This window comes from Myotis yumanensis, unplaced genomic scaffold, assembly GCF_028538775.1.
Source record: "Myotis yumanensis isolate MYYU_CA2020_CCGP unplaced genomic scaffold, mMyoYum1.0.hap1 SCAF_3, whole genome shotgun sequence".
NCBI lineage: Eukaryota > Metazoa > Chordata > Mammalia > Chiroptera > Vespertilionidae > Myotis > Myotis yumanensis.
The window spans coordinates 152,611,638-152,639,116 of record NW_027223754.1 but is presented as its reverse complement, the minus strand read 5'-3'; the positions used below and the strand labels follow the sequence as shown (position 1 = coordinate 152,639,116).

The 27,479-nt window shown below is 41.7% G+C and overlaps 1 protein-coding gene and 1 long non-coding RNA gene across 6 annotated transcripts in view; one reads left to right on the top strand and one right to left on the bottom strand.

Moving 5' to 3' along the window:
• The window catches only part of LOC139006949 (uncharacterized), a 101,393-nt gene that overhangs the window by 3,117 nt on the left and 70,797 nt on the right, over window positions 1–27,479 (top strand). The window lies entirely within an intron of this gene.
• The window catches only part of CUNH12orf56 (chromosome unknown C12orf56 homolog), a 77,207-nt gene continuing 71,734 nt past the window's right edge, over window positions 22,007–27,479 (bottom strand). For all 4 annotated transcript variants that reach the window (XM_070409805.1, XM_070409806.1, XM_070409807.1 and 1 more), the window contains 2 exons: window positions 24,780–24,958; window positions 22,007–22,446 (listed from right to left, as the gene is read on the bottom strand). In XM_070409805.1, the coding sequence (XP_070265906.1) occupies window positions 22,320–22,446; window positions 24,780–24,958 (306 nt within the window). In that variant the 3' untranslated portion in view covers window positions 22,007–22,319. The remainder of the gene's footprint in view (window positions 22,447–24,779; window positions 24,959–27,479) is intronic.

The following is a 27,479-nucleotide window of genomic DNA, read 5'->3' as shown; positions in this document are numbered from 1 at the left end:
TTAAAGCCAGGGAAGAAGAGAAGTAGGATCCTGAATTCCCAGCATTTCTTCTTCTTGACCGTATGCAGCTCTGTCCTTAACCTTCCCATTATCTTTCCCTTGTGGGGATCAGAAAAATAGTGCATATGAGGCTTCCTTTATTCTTCTAAAAGACAAGTAGTTAGAAGAGAAAATAGATCTTTTATAAATCAGAATCTTATCTCCAAATAGAATTTTTTGCCAAATGTATCATGTCATGGTATTCATTATCCAATAATACAGAAATCAGCAAATTGGGGTTTGTGTGTATTTTTTTTTTTTTTTTTAGAGCTGGTATTGTGCAAACTGGGTTACATTTTAGACTATGTCATGAATTAACTCTCTATTTGACTGGGAATCATTAAGGTCTCTAGGGTTGGAATATTTTATCACCTCAAAATAAATATGGAGAATCAAAGAAGCTGCACTGAACTAACATTTGAAGTAAAAAGGAGCAGGGTGAAATTGAAAAATAGGTATTGAAATTGTGTTTGATTTCAGCTTTCTAGTGGTAGGCACTTGGCAATGCAAGACCTGAATCTGGTGAGCCTACCTCCATGACTCCTACTTACTCACCAGTCCTGAGGCTGGGCCTGGTTCCTGGTTCTGAGTAAAAGCAAGCAGATGCTTTTCAGTATTCTAGGGAATCAGAGTGCATAAGACCCGAAGCGTCCAAGATAAAGATGCTCTGGCTCATTTCCACTAGCGTCTTTAGGGTAGAAGATGACTCCAGATCTGGTCAGACTGTCTGCAAGTTGCTCCAGAATAGATTTCCATTTGTGAGCACAGACTAAAACTGGACTGGCATCAGCAACGGAGTGAAAAAGCAACCTAAGGAAATCATCTAGTTGAAAAGGAGCTCATATCCAGAATATATAAAGAACTCCTAACTCAACAACAAAAAATAAAACCAGAGTTAAAAGTGGGCAAAGAAAATGCTGTGCAAATGGTTGACAGCTGTATATAAAAAGCTGTTCAACATCACTAATCATAGGAAAATGCAATCCAAAACCACAATGAGATATCACTTCAAGCTCATTGGAATAACTATAATAAAAAAAAAAACAGAGAATAACAAATGTTGACAAGGATGTGGAGAAACTAGAAACCTTGAGCACTGTTGGTAAGTATGTAAAATGGTACAGCCCCTGTGGAAAACAGTGTGATGGTTTCTCAAAAAAATTAAAAATAGAAATATCATATGCTCTAGTAATCCCACTTCTGGGTATATATGCAAAAAAAAATTGAAAACAGGATTTTGGAGAGAGATTTACACATTCATGTTCATAACAGCACTATTTATGATAGCCAAGAGGTGGAAGCAATCCAAATGTCCATAAAAAGCTGAGTGGATAAAGAAAATGGTGTATATACAAAAATGGAATGTTATTCAACCTTACAAAGGAAAGAAGGAAGGAAGGAAATACTGTCACATGCTTTCAACATGGATTTTGAGAACATTGTCCTGAGTGAAAGAATCCAGTTACAAAAGAGACAAATACTGTATGGTTCTACTTATGTGAGGTATCTAGAGTAGTTATATTTATAAGACAGAAAGTAAAATGGTGATTTGTCAGGGAGCAGAAGGTGGGGGAGAGGGAAATGGGGAATTGTTATTTAAGGAACATAGACTTTCAGTTTTGCAAGATGAAAATGTTCTGTAGATGTTTGCACAACAATGTACATAAATATACTCCATGCTGAGCAGGAGGAAAAGGAGATCGAGATCATAAGTGGCCCACAAAGCTTAGAACATTTACTATCTTGGCCCATTACAGAAAAAGTTTGCTGACCTCTGCAAACTATATTATTCATGGCACATTTTGCATTTTTGTAACCTGCTGGTGTATTAGGTGCAAATATAGGAACCACTCACACCATTTTAAGGAAAAAGGAATTTAATACAAGGAATCAGGAGCTTACAAACTCCCTGGAAAGGTTAAAGGAAGGGTCACTTAGCGGGGCCTCCAGAAATGATTCCTAGGACAAGACTGCTGTACTGGTTTACTGGGGCAGCTCCACCTCTGCAGTAATCAGAAAGGTGGGGAGTCAGGGGACTCCACTGGTAGTGTTGAGATAACAACGTACCACTGTGGCTGTGGCCCAACGATCAGGAAGCCACTGCTGCACCTGCGACTACCTAGACTGAAATAATGCTACAAAAAAAGCCCAGTGTGTCCACTCTGAGTTTGCCAACAGAAACAAAGCAGATGACTCCAGCCTGAGATCCACCTTCCAAGTGCTTCTAGTTGGCACAAGCAGAAACCTGCTGCAGGGAGATGGGGGAAATGTGGGGTTTCTTTGTTTAGCACCTGCAGTATCAGAAAGAACACTATGGGTTTTGGATTGGATGCTGAGAGCCAGTTCAGAGCATCCACCATAGCTCGTTTGTGGCTTTAGGCTCTTTCCACCTCTTCTCATCATTGGCCAACTCCTTATTCTTTTATTTGAGAAACTTTCTCTGCCACTCCCTTTCCTACCTCCACCCGACCTTACTGGATGGATTGACCCTTTGTGAGCTTCCATAGTCCCTAACCACTCTACCTGCCTGCCTGATCGACCCTAACCCCTCTGCCTGACCCTAACCCTCTTCTCACTCTCCCCCCTCCCCCCTTAACTCTGGATTCTTCCTCCGCTAGACTGCAAGATCCTTGAAAGCAGAAACTCAGTCTTACTTGTCATTGTGTAGGTAATCAGTATATATTTGTTGAGAATAATAAATAGTTCCTATATTATAACATCCTAATTAGAATTTCTCCTATTTCCTTTGCTCCATACTCTTTTACGCTGATATCTGTATATAGTGAACGCTCAGTAAATATTAACTTTCTGGCTTTCTTTGTGATATGGCAAAGAAAAGTTCCTCCAATACTCTATAATTGTGTCCTTATTTGACTCTCTGTATACCTAAATAGTTTGATTAATACTATGGAACAGCTAATATATAAACAGTGTCTCTATATATACACATATACACTCAAATGTGTGTATATAAAATCCTCACAACTATCCTATTAGGTAGACACTATTTTTATTCCCATATTATAGATTAAGAAACTGGAGTTTAAGGAAGGTAAGTAGCTTACCTACTGTTACACAGTAAGAAATAGAACTAGGACTTACATCAAGGTCTGGCTCATACCAAAATTTATACTCTTAACCATTATGATGATGATGATTGTGATAATGGTTACAGCTCATGGTTCCAGACACTGTGCTAGGCATTCTACATGTGTATTTCCAGCTATATACTTCCTTGCATAGAATTGGTGCTTGATAGTTATTACATACTAGAGGCCTGGTGCACGGATTCATGCACTGGTGGGGTCCCTGGGCCTGGCCTGTGCCCTCTCTCAATCTGGGACCCCTTCGGAGATATCAGACTGCCAGTTTTGGCCCAATCCCCACAGGCCAGGCCGAGGGACCCCATCGGTGCACGAATCCGTGCATTGGGCTGGTTTTGGCCTGATCCCTGCAGGACAGGCCAAGGGACCCTACTATAATCCATGCACCAGGCCTCTAGTATGCATATAAGATCTTTGGTTAATCTCTTCCCACCCTCCCACCTCCCCTTCCCTCTGAGATTCATCAGTCTGTTCCATATTTCCATGCCTGTGCATTGAGCGTCTGCTCCCTGGTGGTCAGTGTATGTCATAGCTACCAGTCGAATGGTCGAACGGTCGCTTAGGCTTTTATATATATAGACTAGAGGCCCCTGTGCACGAAATTCGTGCCCTGGGGGGGGGGTGTCCCTCAGCCCAGCCTGCCCCCTTTCACAGTCAGGGAGCCCTCAGGGGATGTCCTACTGACAGATTAGGCCCGCCCCCTGTGCTTAAGCCGCAGTCTGGCCTCCCTCTGCAGGAGGCGACCGGGCTGATCAAGGGAAGGCGCCACCGCCATCACCCCGCTGCTGCTGCCACTGCTGGCTGTTGCAGCTGCCAAGGTGTTTTCATCAACACGAACTCCAGTCCCTTCACCATGAAAAAATGACAACTTTCTTTAGGCATTTTCAAGATGTCTCTTTCATAGGATATGACATTTCTTTCTTTCTTTTTTTTTTTTTCATTCTTACCTGAGGATATTTTTCCATTGATTTTTAAGAGCATGGAAGAGAGAGGGAAAGACAGAGAGAAACATCAAAGTGAGAGGAACACTTCAATTGGTTGCCTCTTGCATGAGCCCTGACCTGGGCTCTGGCCAGGGAGGAGCCTGCAACCTAGGTACCTGCCCTTGATCAGAATCAAACCCAGACCCTGTGGTCCACAGGCCGAGGCTCTATCCACTGAGCCAAACCAGCTAGGGCAGGATATGACATTTCTTAGCTCCTTCAGCAGCAGACCTTCATTTTTTCCTCCAGGAGTGAGGTGGAAAAACCCTAGATCACCTTCTTGGATTCTTATTACCCAAGTTACCAAGAACACTGCGAGTGGTGTATCGGGAGCTTAGCCAATGAGCGGTCAGAAAAGGTGTTTCCTCTGCAGTTCACACGCAGAGGTGGGACTGCTGGTGCGTGGCACTTGACAGGCCCCCTATCTCCGCTCCAGGCCTGCTCAAGCCACCGTGGCCAGCACTGGCAGGTCCCCCTGTCTCTCTCTGCTCCGGACCTGCTCAAGCCTCTGCAGCATCGTGGCTTGCCTCACCTCCCATGCAGTCCCCTCCCGTCCACCTGTGCACACAGTCTCCTTCTGAGAGGTCGTGACATTATGGCGTCCTGGACAATTTGCATATTACCTCATATCTATATCTATCTATATCTATATATATATATATATATATCTATCTATATCTATATATATATATATATATAGATATAGATATGAGGTTCCCATGCACAGGAGTGGGGGGAGTCCAGACCTGAGCCCAGAGGGTCGGAGGGAGACCGCATGGCAGACAGCCGCGTCTCTTGGGACAGACACAGACCCTGACCAGGGTAAGGAGTTCCGCGGGTCTGCTGGCGCCAGGAGATTTGAGATTTGGATTTTGTGACTGCGGAGAACTGAGACTAAAGGGGGCATCCTGAGGAACTGATCAGACCATGCAGTGCCCATAAGAGAGGAGCGTTTCCCAGACCGCAGATCCAAGCAACAGCAGCCCCCTGAGCACCGCAGCCTCCTGATCACCACAGCCTCCTGATCACCACACCCTCTGTCTGTGGAACAGCAACTGTACTTGAAGCCTCCCCCTACCAGCCAGAAGAGCCAACACAGCTGTGAACAACACCCACCAGAGGAGCTGCTGCCAACTGGAAAGCAGCTGCTACCGCAACCATCTGAGCAGCAACCACAACCCAAGGAGCCCCTGCCACCCAGGGAGCAGCCACTGAACATCTCAACATCTACATATGTCAGCGAGATCAAACATGGGTAGGCAAAGAAACCCCCAAAGGAAAGAAAAGGAGGACTCCCCAGAAAAGCAGCTAAGTGAGACAGAGATATGCAACATGACGGAAAAAGAATTCAGAATAAGGTTCCTAGAGTACATGCACCACATGTTCAAGAAGCAAGAAGAAACAGATGAAAAACTCAACTACTTATGCAAGAAGCTAGAAGAAACAGATGAAAAAATCAACAACTTAAGTAAGTCCCAAGAAGAAATGAAGAGTGACATAGCTTCAATAAAAAACTCCATTGAAAGTATCAACAGTAGACTGGGAGAAGCGGAGGACCGAATTAGTGAATTAGAAGACAAGGAAGCAAAACACACTCAAACTGTACGGCAAATGGAGAAAAAAATTAAAAGACAGGAGGAGAGCCTAAGGGAGCTTTGGGACAACATGAAACGAAACAACATACGAATAATAGGGGTGCCAGAACAACAGAAAGACGAACATGGATTAGAAAACCTATTCGAAGAAATAATATCAGAAAACTTCCCTGAGGTGGGGAAGAAAAAAGTCACACAAGCCCAGAGAGTTCCAAACAAGGAGTGGGGGGAGGGTCCCTCAGCCTGGCCTGCACCCTCTTGCAATCCAGGACCCCTTGGGGGATGTCTGACTGCTGGTTTAGGCCCGATCCCGATCCCTGCAGATCAGGCCTAAACTGGCAGTTGGACATCCCTCTCACAATCGGGGACCACTGGCTCCTAACCGCTTGCCTGCCTGTCTGCCTAATCACCGCTAACTCCTCTGCCTGCCTGCCTGATCACCCCTAACCACTCTGCCTGCCTGCCTGCCTGATCGCCCCTAATTTCTCTGCCTGCCTGATTGCTCCTAACTGCCTCTGCCTCGGTCCCCGCCACCGTGGCTTTGTCCAGAAGGACGTCCAGAATGACGTCCAGAAGGTCATTCAGCTGTTCTGTCTAATTAGCATATTACACTTTTATTATTATAGACTAGGGGCCCAGTGCATGAATTTGTGCACCTTGAAAGGAACTGTGGGCCATGAGGCTGCGGTGGGCACAGGGGTGGGTCTCGGCCCATCCTCCACGTCCCCATCCAGCCCCTCCTGCCATGGCCCCGGTCCCCTGTCTGCCAGCAGCCCCGCTCCCGCTGCTGCTACTTCCACACGCTGACAGTGCCAGCCCTGCTCACAGCCGCGGACACGTGGAGCAATTGGGGCCGGCACCATCAGTGGGTGCAGGCAGTGGCTGCTGCCTGATAGCCCCTCAGGAGCAGGGAGAGGTGGAGAAGCCCTGTGGGGCGCTTGCACTCACTGATGGCGCTGAGTGATTGGGGCCGGCGCCAGGCACCAGCAGCAGATGTGAGTGGCAGCCCTGGCACCAGCAGCGGGTGCGAGCAGGGCCGGTGCTGGCAGCAGGTGCGAGCATCCAGCAGGACCGCGGTGCATGGGAGTAAAGAATTTTCAGTAACCACCAGAGGCTCGCCCCAATGACAGCAACTGGCGCCCCGCCTTGGTCTGGCGCCCCTGTTCACCTTCTCCATGATCCCACTGCGGCCAATGCCCACCATGTTCCAGGCTCTGCCGCCTACTGCCGAACCCACCATGTTCCACGCGCGCCTCCCCTGGTGGTCAGGGCACATCATAGCAACCAGTTGTTCAGTTGTTCGGTTGTTTCGCTGTTCGGTATATTTGCATATTGGGGTTTTATATACATGGATGGTAAGGAATACAAAGCTCTCTTGATAGCTGTGGTCTCTTCCTGTCTCTGCTACTAATTCACTGTGTAACCTCAGGTAACTACTAACCCTTTGGAGTTCCAGTTTTCTCTTAAAGTCAGTGAATGATCTTAAGAATAATTTTAGTTCTAAAATGTTAGAAGCCTGTGAATGAATTCTACTTTGTTTTTTATTCTATAATTATTATTTCCATATACCAAGAGTTTCCTCACCATTTAAATTCTAAGTTCCTATAGAATCTTGATTTTGTTTAATTTTGTTTTCTCACATTTTCCATGGTACCTAGACCATTGCTCTGCATAGTATATAACAGGCTTATGAAAGGTATATATAGATATATAGATTAAGGTGAGTCCAAGGGGAAATATCCATCTTCACAGGGAGCTGTGCTTATTGCCATGTTGCCTGCCTTTGGAGATGACATTCAACTGTAATTTAGGGCTGCCTCGCAGAAATCAGCAATCAGCACCTTTGGAAACTTTCCTGTAGTCAGAGATAAGATTCTTATCCTTAAAGCAGAGCTGTGGTCACTGTTCAAACATCTACTCCTGTGACCGAATGCAGAAAGTTTTCTTTTAGGAAAATTATGCTGTGTGCATGTAAAAGGGTCTTGGCCTATGGATAATGCCATATACTGTAGGGTGTTTTCTACTGGGAACCAGTTTTTATTCTGTTCCCTATCTCTTATACGGCAATCTGAAAATCATAAATCATTTCGTAGCTTTTCTGAATCTTTGAGGAATCACATTTTAGAGAATGAAGTTTAAAAAAGGGAAGTAGAATTATCCCCAAACATATGAATTACTTATGCACAATGCAAAATATTTCTGAAACTTCGACTTTATATCTTGTAGTTTAGACAGTCTCAAGAAAAATGCTGCCGTAAATACAGATCAAGAAAGAGAATTAAGTAAAAACACATGTGAACAGGGAAATAAAATAACTTTTTAAAATAGCTATTTTGCCGAAGCCGGTTTAGCTCAGTGGATAGAGCGTCGGCCTGCGGACTGAAGGGTCCTGGGTTCGATTCCGGTCAAGAGCATGTGCCTGGGTTGCGGGCACATCCCCAGTGGGGGGTGTGCAGGGGGAAGCTGATCGATGTTTCTCTCTCATCGATGTTTCTGGCTCTCTGTCTCTCTCCCTTCCTCTCTGTAAAAAATAAATAAAATATATATTTTAAAAAATTAAAAAAATAAAATAAAATAGCTATTTTTAGCTGCTAGTTTATATTCTTGGGGAATGGCAAAATTTACCTCTGGGGTAAATGAAACTTTTATTTGAAGAGAGGGAAAAAAAAAGATGGGCCTTTTGGCATTGTGAGTTAGTCCATATGGGGAAGGATGTGACAATAAGAGTTTCCGTACTTGGGATAATAAAATTATAGAGCTTTGGACCAAGAACTTCAAAAAGAGATGGAGGAGAGGAGGTCTAAGCAAAATGACAGCAGTCAGGGCCTGAGGAGAAAATACAGTGAGAAATTTTCGATGTTAAAAAAGGCCAAAGAACTTTGGGTACTTATATTCCTGCTCTGCACTATATTATTATTCCCATACTTTCAATAATAGTCTGTTATAAACAACCACTTGTAAATAATGGTGCTTGGGGAATAAATGAGGAGAGGACAGGGGGCCAAAGAAAACCACACGAGACACAAAAATAGGAATTTAGACTAAGAGATGGTGAAGAATTCCTTCTTGGCCTTGGGGTAACCTTGAAGAATCATATCTGTGTATTAAAAGACTGGATAAACTTAGATGCCTGGGACACTTGAGGTCATTCCTGAAGGGTTAAAGGCAATCCCCAACCAATGGAAAACCCCCAAACTCTGTGTGGTCAGCATGGATGGGTCCACATGCTCTTGGTTCAGTTTTCTTGGTTCTTGAATACAGAATATCCACATAGAAAATTGAAGACCAATATTAAGAATTATTCATCTGACTGGAGAAACTGCACATTTTAAAACAGCGACAACAAATCAGAACACCATAACCTGTTCATATGTGGATCTATGCATTTCTTAGTAACTGTCACCATGGTAGCAAGGCAGTTTGACAAGAGTGACTTCTTAGCACAGTACATACCATGGAAGAGGGAACAGCTAATCATGTACTGTCATACCTTTCTTTATTTAATTGTTGATCCTACATCACTGACTGTTAGCCTGGGACACTTCTTTCCTTCATAGCATCAAGCACAGTGTTAGGAATATATTAGGCACTCAGATATATATACTGGTGGACTACATTAAATAAATGGTATTTCTGCTATGTCTTCTTTTTTTTTTTCTTTGATTTTATTTTATTTTGTTTTAATTAAATCTTTATTGTTCAGATTATTACAGTTGTTCCTCTTTTTCCCCCCATAGCTCCCCTCCACCCGTTTCCCACCCTCCCCTCCCCCGCCTCCCCACTGTCCTCACCCATAGGTGCACGATTTTTGTTCAGTCTCTTCCCGCATCCCCCACACCCCTTTCCCCCCCCAAGAATAGTCAGTCCACTCCCTTTCTATGCCCCTGATTCTATTATAATCACCAGTTTATTCTGTTCATCAGATTATTTATTCACTTGATTTTTAGATTCACTTGTTGATAGATGTGTATTTGTTGTTCATAGTTTGTATCTTTACCTTTTTCTTCTTCTTCCTCTTCTTAAAGGATACCTTTCAGCATTTCATATAATACTGGTTTAGTGGTGATGAACTCCTTTAGCTTTTTCTTATCTGTGAAGCTCTTTATCTGACCTTCCATTCTGAATGATAGCTTTGCTGGATAAAGTAATCTTGGTTGTAGGTTCTTGGCATTCATCACTTTGAATATTTCTTGCCACTCCCTTCTGGCCTGCAAAGTTTCTGTTGAGAAATCAGCTGACAGTTGTATGGGTACTCCCTTGTAGGTAACTGACTGTCTTTCTCTTGCTTCTTTTAAGATTCTCTCTTTGTCTTTTGCTCTTGACATTTTAATTATGATGTGTCTTGGTGTGGTCCTCTTTGGATTCCTTTTGTTTGGGGTTCTCTGCGCTTCCTGGACTTGTAAGTCTATTTCTTTCACCAGGTAGGGGAAGTTTTCTGTCATTATTTCTTCAAATAGGATTTCAATATCTTGCCCTCTCTCTTCTTCTGGCACCCCTATAATTCGGATGTTGGTACGCTTGAAGCTGTCCCAGAGGCTCCTTACACTATTTTCGTATTTTTGGATTCTTTTTTCATTTTGCTTTTCTGGTTGGGTGTTTTTTGCTTCTTCGTATTTCAAATCTTTGACTTGATTCTTGCGATGCTCTAGTCAGCTGTTGGGAGTCTGTATAATATTTTTTATTTCAGTCAGTGTATGCTTCATTTCTAGTTGGTCCTTTATCACAACCTCGAGGGTCTCACTAGATTTCTTGAGGGTCTCATTAAGTTTATCGGCGGTTTCTAGAAAATTCTTGAAAAACCTTAAAAGTGTGGTTTTGAACTCTATATCCAGTAGTTTGCTTTCCTCCATTTCTGTCATTTGTGTCCTGTTTCTTTGTCTCTGCATTTTTTTATGCTTCACTGTGTCGAGAGAGTGGCTTTCTGTGCTAGGTGTCCTATAGGGCCCAGTGGCTCAGCCTCCCCAATTACCTGAGGTAGACACTCTTGGTGCACCCCCTTGTGGGCTTTGTGCATAGTCTTGTTGTAGTTAAGCCTTGATTGTTGTAGGTATCACTGGGAGGGATTGACCTCCAGGCCAATTGGCTGTGAGAATCAGCTGTGTCTGCAGTGGGAGAACTTCTGTGCTGGAGACACCCCTCCGAGGCAAGACTTGCTTCAATGGGGCTTTGGTGCTCACTGAGTCTGCCCCCTGAGTGTGTCCTTTATGGATCCGAGGAGCTGCAATCTGGATGGTCCTACTCTGACCACCGGGCACACTGGCTCCTGGATCTCTAAGGAGGTGCTAATCTAGCCTCTGCCTGAGGCTATCCCGCAGGAGCCAGCTGTGATGCAAATCAAGTTGCCCTGGGGCCTTGGGCGCTATAGTTTGTTAGGTAATTATCGGATTGCAAAGGGCCAGGCGTTTCATATGCAAAAGCCTCCATGCACGGCTTAGGCGAGGCGGGGTCCCAGGGGATCAACAGGGCAGAGCGAGCAGTAATGGCTGCTCTCAGTCCTGCCCTCAGAGGCCCTGCTTCTCAGTGTCCCGGCAATCGCTGCAAGCACCCCCGAGAGAAAGCTGCCCTCGAGTTCCGACCAATGCCAGACAGTCCAGTTTCTCCCATATGAGTCTGGGTCCCCAGAGACTTGCCCAGAACTGGAGCTCAGAGCCTGAGACTCCCTCCCAATTGAAAAAAACAATCGTGTCCTCAGCCGCCAGCCCTCTCCGCATGCACCTCCGCACCTTTGTATTTTACTTCCGCACTGCACCTCCTCTGAGTCTTGGTATGCTTTTCTCTTTCCTTCTAGTTGTAGAATTTCCACTCAGCCAGCCTTCCTGTGGTTCTGGATGATGTCCATTCTGTCTTTTAGTTGTATTTTTGAAGTGTTGTGCGAGGCAGCAATCTCCAGTGTTTACCTATGCTGCCATCTTGGTTTAGACTCTGCTATGTCTTCTTTTCCAACCTATAGAGAGAGTCACCTGGCAGAAATTTGATTTTAAAAAATGGCTCCTAGGGGATCAGAACTAGGCCATGTTCCTGATTGGGCTGGCCTAACATGGATTTCAGATTGAGGGGGTGGAAGGACAGTGATTAGGTACTCTAAGACACTATATTATTAGAAGAATTACATGTAAGTGATAGTGGAAGAATAAGTAAACTCCTTTTCATCAGTGAGGCCATTCCAAGGTTCAGAAGCTTTGTGTAAGGACTTGCAGTGCTGTTTCCTGGGTGCTAAGACAAGTCAGTAGTTCCTGAAGTGTTTAATCTCACACCTGAGTTAAAACCCTAAGGACAGGGAGTTCACAGATTCAGCCTTCAAAACGAGGAAGCTTTTTAAGTTCCAACCCTCACCTTTTACACAGTTAACACTCAGCCTGGGAAGCCTCCTTAGTATAACTGCTTGAGTTAATGATAATCTTTTTTTTTTTTTTTTTTTTTTTTTTACAGAGAGGAAGGGAGAGGGATAGAGAGTTAGAAACATCGATCAGCTGCCTCCTGCACACCCCCTACTGGGGATGTGCCCGCAACCAAGGTACATGCCCTTGACCGGAATCGAACCTGGGACCTTTCATTCCGCAGGCTGATGCTCTATCCACTGAGCCAAACCGGTTAGGGCTGATAATCTTTTATTATAGCCTTTCCCCTAATATATTCTTACATTTCATTTAAATTATCCTCTATATAATTGCTCTACATTTCAATTCCGTTTTTATTTGTAATTTCACATTTGTTTTTACAGTCTTTAAACGAAGACACACCCTCTTTATTTCAATAGCCATGGTGCCCTAATTTGCTACTTAAAATATGGGTTCCTGTAGTTTCAACAGATCCACAAAGTGTGCCACCTCCAGCTGATAGATTGATATTCTAATCATGTTCAAGGCAAGGCTGAAAACAGCTCAAGAATTTGTCTTTGGAATTCTTTAGCAGTAGCTTCCAGTTGATAAAGCCCAAATTTGTCCAGTCTGGTGGATCAGCCACTAAATTATGATTATCATGGTATCACCCTCACCGGGACAAACCAAGCAGGACTGGCCTCTTGTGGAACAAGCTGCCGAAGTCACTGTTCCCAGAGAGGAACAGGTTAAGTCCTTCCAAACCTGCTAAGGAATTTGACCTAGTTCCTTGAAGCTGGAGTGTAACTTGAAAGTATAATTGGTCTCAAATGTTTCTTTCTTCCTCAAAATTACTTTTGAACCCCTGTGCGACAGAGAGAAGGTATCTCTTTTCTCATGGGACTCAGACCACCACTATTGATAAGATTGACACAGTCACTATGAAATTTGGGGCACAGACAATGAATGTGATTTCATTTTATCAAAAGGGTGTTTAGGTCTCTAGTTGTGAAAGTCTAAGAATACACAGATGATGTGGTTATAATACTCAAGTCTCCTATCTGTATTTTTGCCACAGTGTTTAGCACAGTGCCAGGCACAGATGCTCAGTGAATGTTTGTTGAATGAGTGAATGAATGGAAAGCTCTTCACAATTAATTCCTTCCTACTTTTCCAGTTTATTTTCTATTCCCACCCCCTGGCCCCCCTTCATATAGTTTAGTTTACACGCTGGCAAAATAGCTGCTCAGTTTCCTAAACACCTCTCCTGCTTTCCCACTTCTGTACCTTTGTTGTTGCCATACCCACTGTCCGGAATGCTCTTCTCTCATATCCCAGACTATGAAAACGCTACTGTTTTCTCATCTCAAATGCTACTTCCTTTATGAAATTTTTACTGATTATTTCAAGAAAAGATAAGCCTTTTCTCCTCTCATAAAAATGTCAACCTCTTGCGTATTTATTATCAACTACCTTATATGATAATTATTTTTGTAGTTAACTTATTCCCATTGATTGATGTATCTTCTTGAAGTTAGGCACTGGTTCTTATTCATCTTTACAGTGACTAGCACACAGTAGACACTCAATAATTACCAGTAGTCAGTTTTGCTAATGTTATACTATGAACCCCAGCAAATTTTTCTTTTTAAAAAAAAAATATATTTTATTGATTTTTTACAGAGAGGAAGAGAGAGGGATAGAGAGTTAGAAACATCGATGAGAGAGAAACATCGATCAGCTGCCTCCTGCACACCCCCTACTGGGGATGTGCCCGCAACCAAGGTACATGCCCTTGACCGGACTCGAACCTGGGGCCCTTGAGTTCGCAGGCCGACGCTCTATCCACTGAGTCAAACTGGTTAGGGCGAAAATTTTTCTTAATAAAATCTAAATGTTGTCCTCATATATAGACATTATTCAAACTGTAGAAATAGACCGAAATTGACCCTTTTGTCAACATTTTCTTTTTAGTTAATTATGCAGGGGATTGAAGACTCAGTAAAACTCTCCTTTGTATTTTAAATGAGCATGGACTTGTTTTGTTCTTTTAGTGACATCATTAGCACGATTACAAGTCTTATCTTGTGCTCCTCGGATCTTTTGAGTATTCTTTTCCTTAAATATGTATGTGTCTTTAAATTCTTAATTCTTGTGATCATTCATTGCTGTCATCTTGCCTGCCTCACTAAAAGGTAGCATTTCCATCCATTCATCATTTGCATATGAGGCAAAGGTCTTCATGGAGACTCTTGGGGCTGTGCTTTCCGCATATTATTAAACATTTCTTTCCACAAATGACCTCTTCTTGACACTTAATGATAAAATCAAATATTGTCTTCCATTTAAAAAAATTAGCCATCGTCACCTGCAAGGCATTCTCTTTGAGAGGAGAGGGAGCAAAAATTGCCTCAGAATTGAGCCTGGAAGTGAATTGAGAAACTTCCCTCTTGAAAGCAGAAACACTGCTATGTGCTTTAATTCCTAAAACTTCTAGCCCTCCTGAGAGAGGTTCGTAATATCTCATTTGGGAGATTTTATGTCAAACAATATAAAGAGGTAGACAAAGTTGTCCTTTACAAAATTGGGGATAATCTTTATTCTGACCAGTGTATAGGTAGCAGTCCTGGATTACAACGTTCAAGTCTCTTAAAAGCATTATTCCTGAAATAAATGCGCCTCCCAGCCAAGCCCTCACCAGTTTTTATTTTAACTGAAATTCTCTCTTTTCATCACACTCCTCTTACAATACAGCTGTGATTCTGCCTATTTTCTTTCTGTATCACTCTCTCTCACCTTTCCTCCTTTTCTAATCATATCTTGGTCCATCTTTTTTTATTCTCTTTATTCTAATTTACATCATACTATTTAGTCATAAAATACTTTCCATTTTTAAAGTAATTTCATAGTCGTCTTGACTTCATTCATCTTTTTCAAAACGTCAATTTTAAAAAAATTGATTTTAGAGAGAGAGGGAAAGGGAGAGGGAGAAAGAGATAGGAACATTGTTTGGCTGCCTCTTGCAACCTCCCACCCCCCCCCCCCCCCCCCACACACACACACACTGGGAATTGAGCCCGCAACCCCAGGACATGCCCTGCCTGGGAATGAACTGGTGCATTGGACAACAACACTCAACCAACTGAACCACATCGACTGGGGAAAAACGTCAATTTCTTATTGATACATGAAAATTATCTGAGTTTAAATTTCAGTGTCTATAAATAAAGTGTTATTAGAATACAGCCACACCCATTTATTATGTTTTGTGTATGGCTGCCTTTCTCACTAACAGAGTTGAATAATAACAGAGACCATATGGCCTGCAGAGCCTAAAATATTTTTCCTATCTGGTCATTTACAAGAAAAGTATACCAACCCCTGGACTACAACATAGTTGGATGAGACCACAAAGGGTCTAGGGTAAGAAGGAGGAAATATCACTGCCTAATGGAAATGGATTTGAAAAAAATAAAAACAGAAAACAAACAGGCAGAACAGAGGAGCAAATCAGGATGTTAGGGAGCTTAGTCAGACCACCATATTTTCACCTGAATCATTATTATAAGATCCTTCCAAATCTGGACTCTCCCCATCTTGTACATTTCCCCCGGAGTCCTATTGGTGATCTACTGCTCTGATCATACAGTGTTCATCAGAAACCTCCATGGGTTTCCCCTACCTGCAGAGCTGAGTCAGGACCACTGAGCCAGGGTCCTGCATGCTCTGACTGCATCTTAGTTTTCCAGGACTCACCTTTGACAGAACCAGACACCCAACCTGAATTTCAGGATTCTGTGCTTCCACTCATGCTTTCTATACTACCGGAAATGCTTTTTTCTCTTCGCCAAGTCCTAGACACACTTTATTATTGTTATTGTGAAATATTTCAAGCGTACAGAAAAGTAAAGAGAATAATATAGGACTATCTATGAACTAACCACCAAGCTTTGTCAGATCTTATCATTTTGCCACATTCTTTAGTTTTAACAAAGTATTACAGACTTAGATATTGAAAACATGTCTAAGTAGGCTTCTTGATGCACCCAATCGGAATTAAACTCTTCTTCCTGTTATTTCCTATAACACTTTCTTTGTACCTCTATCATCTGGCCTATTCTGCCCTTATAAAATATTGTCTTTGAGTATTCCTTATGATTTTCATTCCCAGAATGGACTCTTAGATAGTCCAAGGAAAAGACATTTAAAATGTTTTCAATTGTGTTTATTTAAAAATGTACATTAGAAATATGTATACACAAGTATTTAAGAACATTTAGCTACAATATCAACTCCATGATTTCCCAGATATTCTTTAGAATATGGCTATTATAAAGATACTAGAGGCCCAGTGTGCGAAATTCATGCAAGAGTAGGCCTTCCTTCCCCCGGCTGCTGACACCAGCTTCCCTCTGGCCACTGGCACCTGGTACCCGGGCTTCCCTCGCAGTGGGAGTCCCTGCCCACCCACCGCAGCCTGCTGGTCGGTGGCCTGGGCCTCCCTCTTTGGGGCAATCTGGAGCCCCCCAATTGATCGCCCTGCTGGTCAGTGGCCTGGGCCTGCCTCTGTGGGGCGATCATAGGGTGATTGGCAGGCCCCCAACCAATCACATTGTACCCGCCTTGGCTGGCCTGGTGCCAGTGGGTGTCATAGCATGGTCCTGGATGGTCGTCCCACTGCTTTGCCATTAGGTTGATTTGCATATTACACTTTTATTATATAGGATTAGAAAATTATTGATTAAATAATGATATCAGAAAAAATATTAATAAAAAACATAGATGACATGGCAAAAATTTGAAGGTTGTACTAAAAATAATTTAGCTTATAAAACTTAGCTTATTAGAACAGGTGTCCAACTTTAATTATGTTTGTATACCCTAAGTATCCAACTAACTCAGAAGAGATGCTTTGAATTGAATTGATTTTTCTCTGGGATAGTGAGATCCTTAAAAATCATATGGAACCTGCTAAACCTTCTGACAGACCACTTCTAAGACATTTAATACCCCTGACATATATGCCAGGGACAGATGGTGGGATTTTTCTCCTTATCCCTTTCTTGTCTGTGATGATAATGTGTCGGGGGCGGGGGGGGGGGGGGCTTGATAAATATGAAATAATGCTAATCAAAGTCATCTTCTGAAGGAATGAGGAACCAAGGTTGCCATAATCCTCTTATCATTTCAACAGACCAATATCAGCAATTTCAGTTTGTTAGTTTGGTCCAGTAAACACACACACACACACACACACACACACACACACACATACACACTTTTCCTCCTACTACTTTATGTATTTCTTAGAGAAATATTTCTCAGTCTCCTTAAAATCACTGTTTTATGGCATCTCTTCATTGTTAACCCTGAACCATCTCATCATGTTGGCAACTGAATTTGGTCTTGAGACTTGGTAGTGAGGAATCATGTTGTTATGTAGCAACCAATGCGCAGTGCTAGCCAAATTACGTCATATAGTTACAAAACTGCTGTCCTGTCTTCCAGCTCATTGGAGTAAATGTAACCCTTTCAGAAGTTTTGCTCCTCCTACCTCAAAATGACCTTATATATTCTCAGATATCAGAGGGTCCTAATTGTGGTGAAATCTTTCCCTTTATTTCCTTCCTTTTGGTCTGTGTTTTTAGGTAGTATTTTGAGAGTGTGGGAGTGGGGAGGGGAACCCCTGAGGCCCCTGAGTCATAAAGGAAGATTAGAACTGGCTGAAGGTTGGTTTAACCCCCAAAGCTTCACTCATATTGGACCAGGGAAGCTTCGGTCAAAGGCTTTAACTTCTTTGTTTCCTAACTCCTACCGCTAAGGCACAGGTCTTTCCTGATCTTAAAACTCCACACCAGTCCTGGCTTGTAACCAGAGTATATAACCTTACATTTTATCATCCAAATGAGGACACTTCTGAAAATGAAATGCAGTCCTGGGGGGAAAGGCATAAACCACTCAGGGAAACCGTGATGTTAAGACACCATACTTACAACATTTTGAACCCCTTATCCTATAGCAGAACCTATCAAATGAGGGTCTCGATTTCAACTTGAAAGTCTGTGGAGCTTCTTAGCGAATTTAAGGTTTTGTTTTCATTTCAATGAAATGCCTGTGTTTTTTTTTGCATTGTTTATATTGATCCATTATTTGTCTCCAAGTGGAAGAACTTTCATTGTCCCTGGCCAAAAAGAGAACAGAAGCAGGATTCACATGGTGAAAGTCAGAGATCAGCATGGCCTGTTAAATAAAGACATGTAGTAGTTCTGAAAGAGAAAAGCGAAATGTGGTAGCAGAGGGTACTGAACTCAGGAGCCTATGTTGTACATTCTGCCATAATCGTTTTGCAAGAGGAGGTGCAGTTTCGGCAAAATGTCATGCATGACATTAATGATATTAATTTGCACTTAATTTTATCAACTTTTAAATTATAAATGTGTGTTGATTTTATAAGTGCATAAGGATCTTTCTTACGCCAAGATTTATGTTGGTACATATTAAAGAAGCATGATAAAATATTCTGCAGGAATTTTAAAAGTTTAAATTAATCAGTGCAGGTTAGAGCAAAGTTTAGCTTTTATTCCTTTGTCTTCCAAATATAGCTATGCCCTCTGGTGGTTGTAGTTGCTAACAGAAGTGAAATACTCTATTCCCTTTATAAATGTGTCCTTTCAAAATTCATTTGTAGGTCAGGGTGCAGAAGCAAGAATAATTTCCTTGTAGAAACCATGTTACAAATAATGGCAGGTATTGCAAGATAGCTCACAGAAACCCATAGTAGTCCTGTGTCCCTTGATCTAAACCCTCCTCCTTCCTCCACTGCCCTCCTTGCTGCCAAACCAAACAAATCACCATACCCACAGTCAGTGCCACCACCACTACTACTCTGTTGCCATCACCACCAGAAGTAGAAAGAAGAGGGAAGGGAGTTAGTGCTTTGAAATGCAACACCTTTATTTATAGGCACAACTTGTGCCCTGAAACCCCATACCTCTTCTGTTGCCTTCAACTGAGTAAACCACCTAGAAGGAAACTTAAAGGTCCTCTTTGCCTCTCTCAGAATCTTGGGACAAATATTTTTTTTTTTTGTATTTTAATTCAATTTTATTTATTTTTTTTTTCTTCCTTTTTTTTATTCTTTTTTAAAAAAATATTATAATAAGTATTACAAAGGGTATTACATATGTGTCCTTCCCCCACCCCCCGCCCTTGACAATCCCCTGCCCTCCTGCCCTCCCTTACCCCCCAGTGTCTTATGTCCATTAGTTATGCTTATATGCATGCATACAAGTCCTTCGGTTGATCTCTTACTCCCCTCCCTTCTGCCCCCCAACCCTCTCTTGCCTTCCCACTGCAGTTTGACAATCAGTTTGAGGCAGCTCTGCCTTTGTATCTATTATTGTTCAAAAGTTTGTAATGGTCTTTATTATCCATGAATGAGTGAGATCATGTGGTATTTTTCCTTCATTGACTGGCTTATTTCACTTAGCATAATGCTCTCCAGTTCTTGGGACAAATATTAAGCAAATCTTACTTCCTTTTCTCTTGCCCCAAAGGCCCTCTTAGTTCTCCAGAGTCAAAGTCACCTTCCAAGTAGAGGAAGGCAATAAAAATGGGAAAAGAGACCAAAAAAAAAAAAAAAAGGAGAAAAAGAAAACCCTTTGACCCAACGTTTCCCCAAATCTACAAGCCACTTTTATCAAATGCCTTATAGCACATTTATTACTGTACTCTCAAGTATTCCTACACACAATTGAAAGATACTACCAATGAGTGAGAGTCAAATGGATATGTTTATCAATTATAGGAATGTTAAACTTTTCCCTCTTTACATAGTATCTAGATTATCTAGATTTCAGTAAAATGAAGAAATTCTTCATTTCCTCTCACACTATCTGTGAATCAATTAGGAACTCTGTAAGTATAGAATGACTACATCAGTTTAATCAGTTTGTTATTAGCTCTTCGAGTCAAAGGCTGAAGAAAGTTTACATGACTAAAAAATTTTCTGTCTACCCTTGAGAAGCATATTTTCCACAAAATATTCTTTTGCATTGATAGTGTCAATTAGATCCAACAGTTCTTTGTGGTGGTGAGCAGCAGAAATAGTCACTTGTCAATTAAGTCCCCTCATGCTAATGGGAAATAGGATTTTCAATTTAATAACTAAATGAATCTGTTCTTCAATGCTATAGAGATCAAGGGTCTCTGAGTCACCCAGATTGGATAAAAATAAATAAATAAATAAGTAAATAAAAAATAAGGGCAGTACTTATTAACCTCTAATTTCTCAGCCAGCTTTGGTATTATCTTAATAATCATAATAATGAATACCATTTACTGATTCCTTACTACACACCAGATACCATACATGCTATGTGCATTACCAACCTTTTCATTCAAATCTCCTAACAATAGGTTATATTATCTTTCAATTGACTGAAACTTAGAGATGTTAAGTAACTTCCCAAGGTCCAAAACTAATGCAGAGCTGAGATTTAAACTCAACCATTTTGGCCTCAAAACACCCATGCTCTTACCCCCTAATATATACATTTGTTTATTTTTAATGGTAGAGCTAACTACTGTGAGTGAATTTATTCTTAGAGGGGGTGTGGAAAATGGCAATGCTTGCATTGTAAAGGTAGTCAGAGTCCAGAATCTTGAACCCAGCCTTAACACTAGCTATATGTGTTTTTGTTTTTGGTGATCCTTTGTTATTGATGTGATTTTCATATTCAAAATTTTTCTACAATTACATCTCCTTAAAAATATTTATTTTATGGTTGAGGTCAATCAAATGTATCTGATCAGTAATAGAGATGAATTATTTAGTGATTTTTTGGTTTTGGCAACAATGCAAAAAATACACAGCAGAAAAGAACTATGATAGGATAACCCTTCAAAGTATTACATTTTGGGCTTTCCCCCATCTCCCAGACTGTACCAATGAATAGACATGTGTGATAAGAAAATCAAGGTGACAAATATTCAACCAAAAGAGCTACTGACTTAGAAAGATTCAGGTACATTCTGACAGAGTTTTTGTTCCCAGAGATAAGATTAAGTACGTTCTCAGAGCAAATAGAGCTGTGAAAGAGAAGGGGTGACATGGGCAAAAAGGCAATGCTTGGGGTGAGAAACCACAGTCCCCCTCTAGAGCCTGCATGTCACTAGCCCAGGGCACTGCTTAAAAGGTGAGGCAGAGCTGAGTTGATTCTCTCATTGTTATTCTGTAGGTTCCAAAATTCCCCAGTAGTCAACCCACTGTCCATCATTTGTCCAGTTTGAAGTGCTGCTTGCCTGTGTCCCAGAATTTTCCTATTTTCTGATTCACTGTCTGTTGGGAATAATCTCCTACCCAACAACCCAGGACACTCATAAATACTATTTTGTTGTCCTTTCTGTCCCCAGATTGAAGAGTAGAAGACTTGTAGTCCTGGATGGGTGATGGTGGAGAAGGCTTGGACACTTTGTAGGGTGATGTTGGTGATACCAGTTTGGTCTAAAGAAAGCAGGATTATTTGGAATCATTGTGATTGATTGAGCCAGGACAGCAGCCAGGACAGCAGAGGAATGTTACAGAGTGTTAAGAAGTGTTCAGAGTGTTAAGCAGAGAATTCTAGAGCTGGGAGAGAACTTGGAGAACTTCTATTCCCAGCCTTCCATTTAGCAGAGGAGGCCCAGAAAAGGTACCTGACTTGCTCAAGGTCAGATAGCTGGTTTATGGCTCAGGCTGAACCATAAATAAAGTGTTCTGAGTGAGTTTAATTGTCTCTACTGCACAGCACAGGCAAATCTGGCTTGGGAGCTCTTTCTTTGGAGGCAGATTTCTCTCTGATACTCCTTCAGGTCACGCTAAGTTGAATGGAGGGTCCATCTCCTAAGTTCTTCGAAGCGCAAATTCAATAATAGCTCACAATGATTCCAAAGTTTTGTTTTGGATTTAAGTTTGTTTATTGCCATAAGATATAGTTGGTAGAGCATAACTGCTTATAGACCAGTGATTCTCAATCTGTGGGTCGCAACCCCTTTTAGTATTTTATGTCTTTAGGAACTTTTTAAAGGGAAACACTAGTTTTTAGCACCACTTTATGTATGTCAGTGTACCAAAGTTTCTCTGATGTGGCAGATAAAAAATGTTAAAGACTTCTCTTAGGGATTGATGGAACATTCAAATAAAACCTTTGTTTATGGGACCCAGGGATAGCCAGGTACTAAATAAATAAAGAAGTGTTTCTCATAAATATTGATTTCCAATGAACATTTTATACTCATTTTTTAACATTTCACACATTGTTTCTGCTCAACCAATTTCAGGACTTCATGAAAAAGTTGAGTGGTCGGCTGGGTAATAGGATAACACAAGGGAAGCCTTTTTTCCAAGGCTGGTATGTGAATAAAGTACCTGCAATCATAAAAAGAAATAAAATAGCTTTAAAGACAAGAATTTTCACACTGTTCACATCAGTATGTACACTGGTCCAGGGTTATTGGGTGTGGGAGTATTGATCATGAGCGTCAGCCAGCATCCTTAACCCTCCAGCCTCCCCGCTTAGTGACCCAGAAGCTCTCTGATATGTGTGCCTTTCAGCGCATTGAGCACTTTACTTCTGCCAAGGAAGTGAACTTCATTAATAATGTACCAGGCATCGAAGCATTCATAAGGAAGCCAGGACTGCCCTCCCCACCGTGTGAGCTGAGGCCCTGCTTCTTGTTTTCTCAGGCAATATTCAGTGGGGAGTTGAAATGGAAGCCAAAGCTGTGGTGACCACCAGCGCTGAGTTAAAGAGAAGAGATTAGAGTTCTTCCCCATGGCCTCAGGAAAAGTATAGGGCCAGGGGAATAGACAACAGGGACAAAACCTTTAGCTATTTCCTGGCTTAAGGGATGGCTTAAAGAATTGGTTCTTAATCCTAGGTGCACATTAGAATTACCTGGAGGTGTTTTTTGTTTATTTGTTTTATTTGTTTTGTAATGTCTATGCCCAGACCCCACCTCAAGAAAAACTGAATTTCTATATATGAGACCTGGGTATTAGTAGTTTTTGATATATATATTTTAATTGATTTTAGAGAGGAAGGGAGAGGGAGAGAGAAATAGAAACATCAATGATGCAAGAGACTCATTGATTGGCTGCCTCCTGCACCCCCTCCCCCCACTGGGGATCAAGTCCACAACCCAGGCATGTGCCCTTGACTGGAATCGAACCTGGGATCCTTCACTCCATAGGCCAACGTTCTGTCCACCGAGCCAAACCAGCCATGGCTATTAGTATTTTTTAATAGTTGCTGTGGTGATTCTAATGCACAGCCAGCTGAAAATCACTAGTTTAAAAAAAGGGTCACAAACCTAAATTAAATGCCCACAAGTAACATATTATGAGTAAGGGTAAAAGTAAGAATAGGGGAAACAGTGGCAAATTATACAGTGTGTTATCACCTAGGAGGGCAGCTGCTATTGAGCTCCGGCCAACTATATCGTCATGGAAAAGTATGGCACTATTTTTTGCCAGCACTTCTGATTTTTAAATGTGCATAAGTAATTTTTTAAAATTGGGTTATGTAATACATGCCACAACACGGATGAACCTTGAAAACATTATGCTAAGTGAAAGAAGTCAGGCACAAAATTCTATATATTGGAAGAGACCATTGATATGCAATGTCCAGAATAGGCAAATCCTATTTTGAGACAGGAAATAGATATGTGGTTGTCAGGTTCTGTGGGAGGGGATAGTAGGGTATGACTGCTTCATGGATATTAGGTTTCTTTGGGGATGATGAAAATGTTCTGCAATTAGATAGTGATTATGGTTGCACAACACTGCAAAATGTATTAAAAGCCACTAAACTGCATACTTTAAAATGGTGAATTTCATGATATATGAATTTTACCTAAAAAAAAAAAAAAAAAGTGAGGAAAAAATTGGGTTGTGTGAACCAACTCAGAGCAGGCCAAACAAAACCCTGTTATAGGAGCCAGAGTGAAACCTATATTGTAAAACCACATTGAGAAAAAAATACAGGAACCACAAATTGGGCTAAATTTTCTTGAAAGCCAACCTAAGGCTGCAGTGTATACCTCCACATTCTTTTATGTCTCCGTGAAAACTGGTGGCAAAGCTGTGCCTGCTGCACCCTTTTCCTCTTAAGTCAGACACAAGCTGGTATTTTTCCTTGATAGGTGCTGATGCAGGGCTGTGCAGCTAAGTGCACTGGGCTTTGCCAGCCTATAAATAGAAGTAGGAACCCCTGAGGTGCAGAACAAGCTGGCTGATGAAACCAATGCTTGCTTTTCCTGCTCTTTCCTGCTGCTTTGTTACTGAGAGTAAGAGGGGTAAGTGAAACAAAAAACACTAATAATTGTTTCTTCTTTACCAATTTTCCCCCCAATGATCCAGTTGAATTCACAATCCATAATTTTTCATCCCCTTCAGCAGTGTTTGTTACTCTTAATTCTCACAGCCTGTTATAATCATTACAACTTCCATGAGATACTGGCTGCAATAAATACAATGAATAAGAAACAGTTCTTCAAAGAAAGTTTGATGTTTCACTAGTCTTTTCTAGCCTGGGAATATATTTCAGATGGCAGGGGTTCTTAGAAGTCCCCAAATCCTGCCTTACCACCGATCAAAGTGAAATATAAAAAAAATAGAATTAGTTGGCCGTGTCGCAGTTTTTCGTGAAGATTAGAAACGATTGGATTTTAACTGCAGATTAGATTCAGATTTCTTACCTGAATTCTTCTCTGTAGTTATTCCTAATGTGCTCAGCTAAAGTCTTGCTGTACTGCAGGCAGCTCTTGAGGATGTAAAACTGCTGGTACAGCAGAACTGCTTGGCTGGGACTTAACAGCTGAAGTGAAGCTGAGAGTCCCTTCACCAGCTGTTTCACAATACTGGCCACAAAAGTAACCTAGACAAGGAAAACACAGTGACACGTCGGCGGCATGCCACCCATAGAGCACCTACTAGTATTTCAGCGGGAGCCTCAACTAGAAATCTAGGCTGAAGCCCACACCACCCTTATGCCAATGCCCTTGCACTATTTCTCACTGAAATGGTACTCAGAGCATAAGACAACAGACAGTTGGGTTTACCAGTTGTCCCCCGACAAGCAGAATCAGAACTAGTACTGACTGTCAAGGACATTGGGCTCCAAAGTGGAGAGAAAGCACTGGAAGCAGAAGTGGAAACAGAAGGGGAGCTTGGAAAGGTCTGTGGCCTCCTGCAGTAGGAATGTGGTTTCTATTTTACTTTTAAAAGTAAATGGCTGACTTTCAGAGAAGGTTCTGCAAGGCAATGGTTCTTAAAATTTAGTATGCATAAAAATCACCTAGGCAACTCACGAAACATGCAGAACCCTGGGCTTCACCTCCAGATATTTACCATAAACAATTCTGATGGATTTGTTCCCTGCACCATCCATTGAGAAAAACTAAGTGAGAACACAAATAAAATGGGGCTTGACACAAGCCAGTGATGTTGATGTCACTGGTAGCTGGGGTTTTCATCAAACCCCACTTATGTTATCATTTCTTAGGGGGAAATTACAGTGGAAAAAGTAGCAATAGTGTGATTTTATTGGGCTCCTGCTTCTCACACACACACACAAAAAGCAAAGCTGTCATTCACAACAGAACCAAATGTTAAAAAAAAAAAAAATAAGAACAGTGGATTCTACAAGGGTTGTATTAATTTTTAGGGAGGTTGTTGGGGGCGGGGGGGTTGGGTTGCATTTTCAAACTACTATCCATAAATGTAGGCTACTATAAAAACAGAAAGGAATGATGGTGCCCTTTCAAGCTCCAATCAGCAAGTCGCTCTGCACGCCCATTAGGTAGTATCAATAAATGTGTCACCTTTTCTCCTGATGTTGCTGCTGGCCCTTTCTAAAGTGAGTTTTCCAGATCCATTTGCACATATTTACTAAATATTGTGTCAGGCAAACACAGATTGAGGTGAGAGAGTCTGGAGCAGTGGGACAACGCAATGCCCATTTGGAGATTAAATTTTTAACTTCTTCAGCAGCTTGCTTTAGCCAAGTAGGAGAATCAGCCAGAACTGACTGTGCAGGTGTATTCAATGATCCCTACAGTTTCCTTGCTTGTAAATTTTTCTCAAATGATCTATTTCTGCCTGTACTCTTTAGAACTGGGTTAATATGGAGGCTTTCAACAGTGTTCGTGGGGTTTTTTGTTTGGTTGGTTTTTTGCTACTCTTCATCCTGACATGTTTTACAGTCACAGACTGGCCTCATACTCTACTCAGTTCCTTTGGTGAAACAACCCTAGAGGTTGATAAAGAAACTTTCCTAATGCTTGGAGTCCTTAGGACCCCAAATTTCACACTTCAATTCAGATGATAGGGTTTGCAGCCACAGCACAGAAAAAGTGTCTTGCATTTTGCACATATGAGCTTCTGTTGCTGTGAATGACTATAACTTTGACATTCCTCAATGTGGGCCTGAGACTGCTTAGGGTCTGTGTGCTGCTAAAGGAGCCAAGGTGATGGACTCAATCCCTGTATAATGCAATTAGCTGTACTACTGACAAATGTAGCCTCCTCTGGCTCCAGCCAGATTTTTGTCACAGGGATCTGGCATGAGAATCTAGATTCCCTAGGACAGACTTAACATCACTCTAGAACAGTGACGGCGAACCTTTTGAGCTCGGCGTGTCAGCATTTTGAAAAACCCTAACTCTGCCGGAACCGGTTTGGCTCAGTGGATAGAGCGTCGGCCTGTGGACTCAAGGGTCCCAGGTTCGATTCCGGTCAAGGGCATGTACCTTAGTTGCGGGCACATCCCCGGTGGGGGGCGTGCAGGAGGCAGCTGATCGATGTTTCTCTCTCATTGATGTTTCTGGCTCTCTATCTCTCTCCCTTCCTCTCTGTAAAAAATCAATAAAATATGTTTAAAAAAAAAAGAAAAGAAAAACCCTAACTTAACTCTGGTGCCGTGTCACATATAGAAATTTTTTGATATTTGCAACCATAGTAAAACAAAGACTTATATTTTTGATATTTATTTTATATATTTAAATGCCATTTAACAAAGAAAAATCAACCAAAAAAATGAGTTCATGTGTCACCTCTGACACGCGTGTCATAGGTTCGCCATCACTGCTCTAGAACAACAGCTCAAAGAAGGAGCCTACTGATGGTCAATGGAGGCATGTCTGTATACAGAAAGAGAACTTATTACCTCATGTTAAATCCTCCATTAGCAATGAAAATTTAGTTTGGACTGTTACCTTTTGAAGAGATTTCCAATTAAATGTCTGGTGATTGAATGTATACATGCATGACTAAAGGACACTAAGTTTGGGGAGATGAGAAGAGATTAAGGAATAAAGCCTTTATTCAAATTAATTAAGCTATATATATATATATATATATATATAGTTTTAATCCTCACCCGAGGATATGGTTTTATT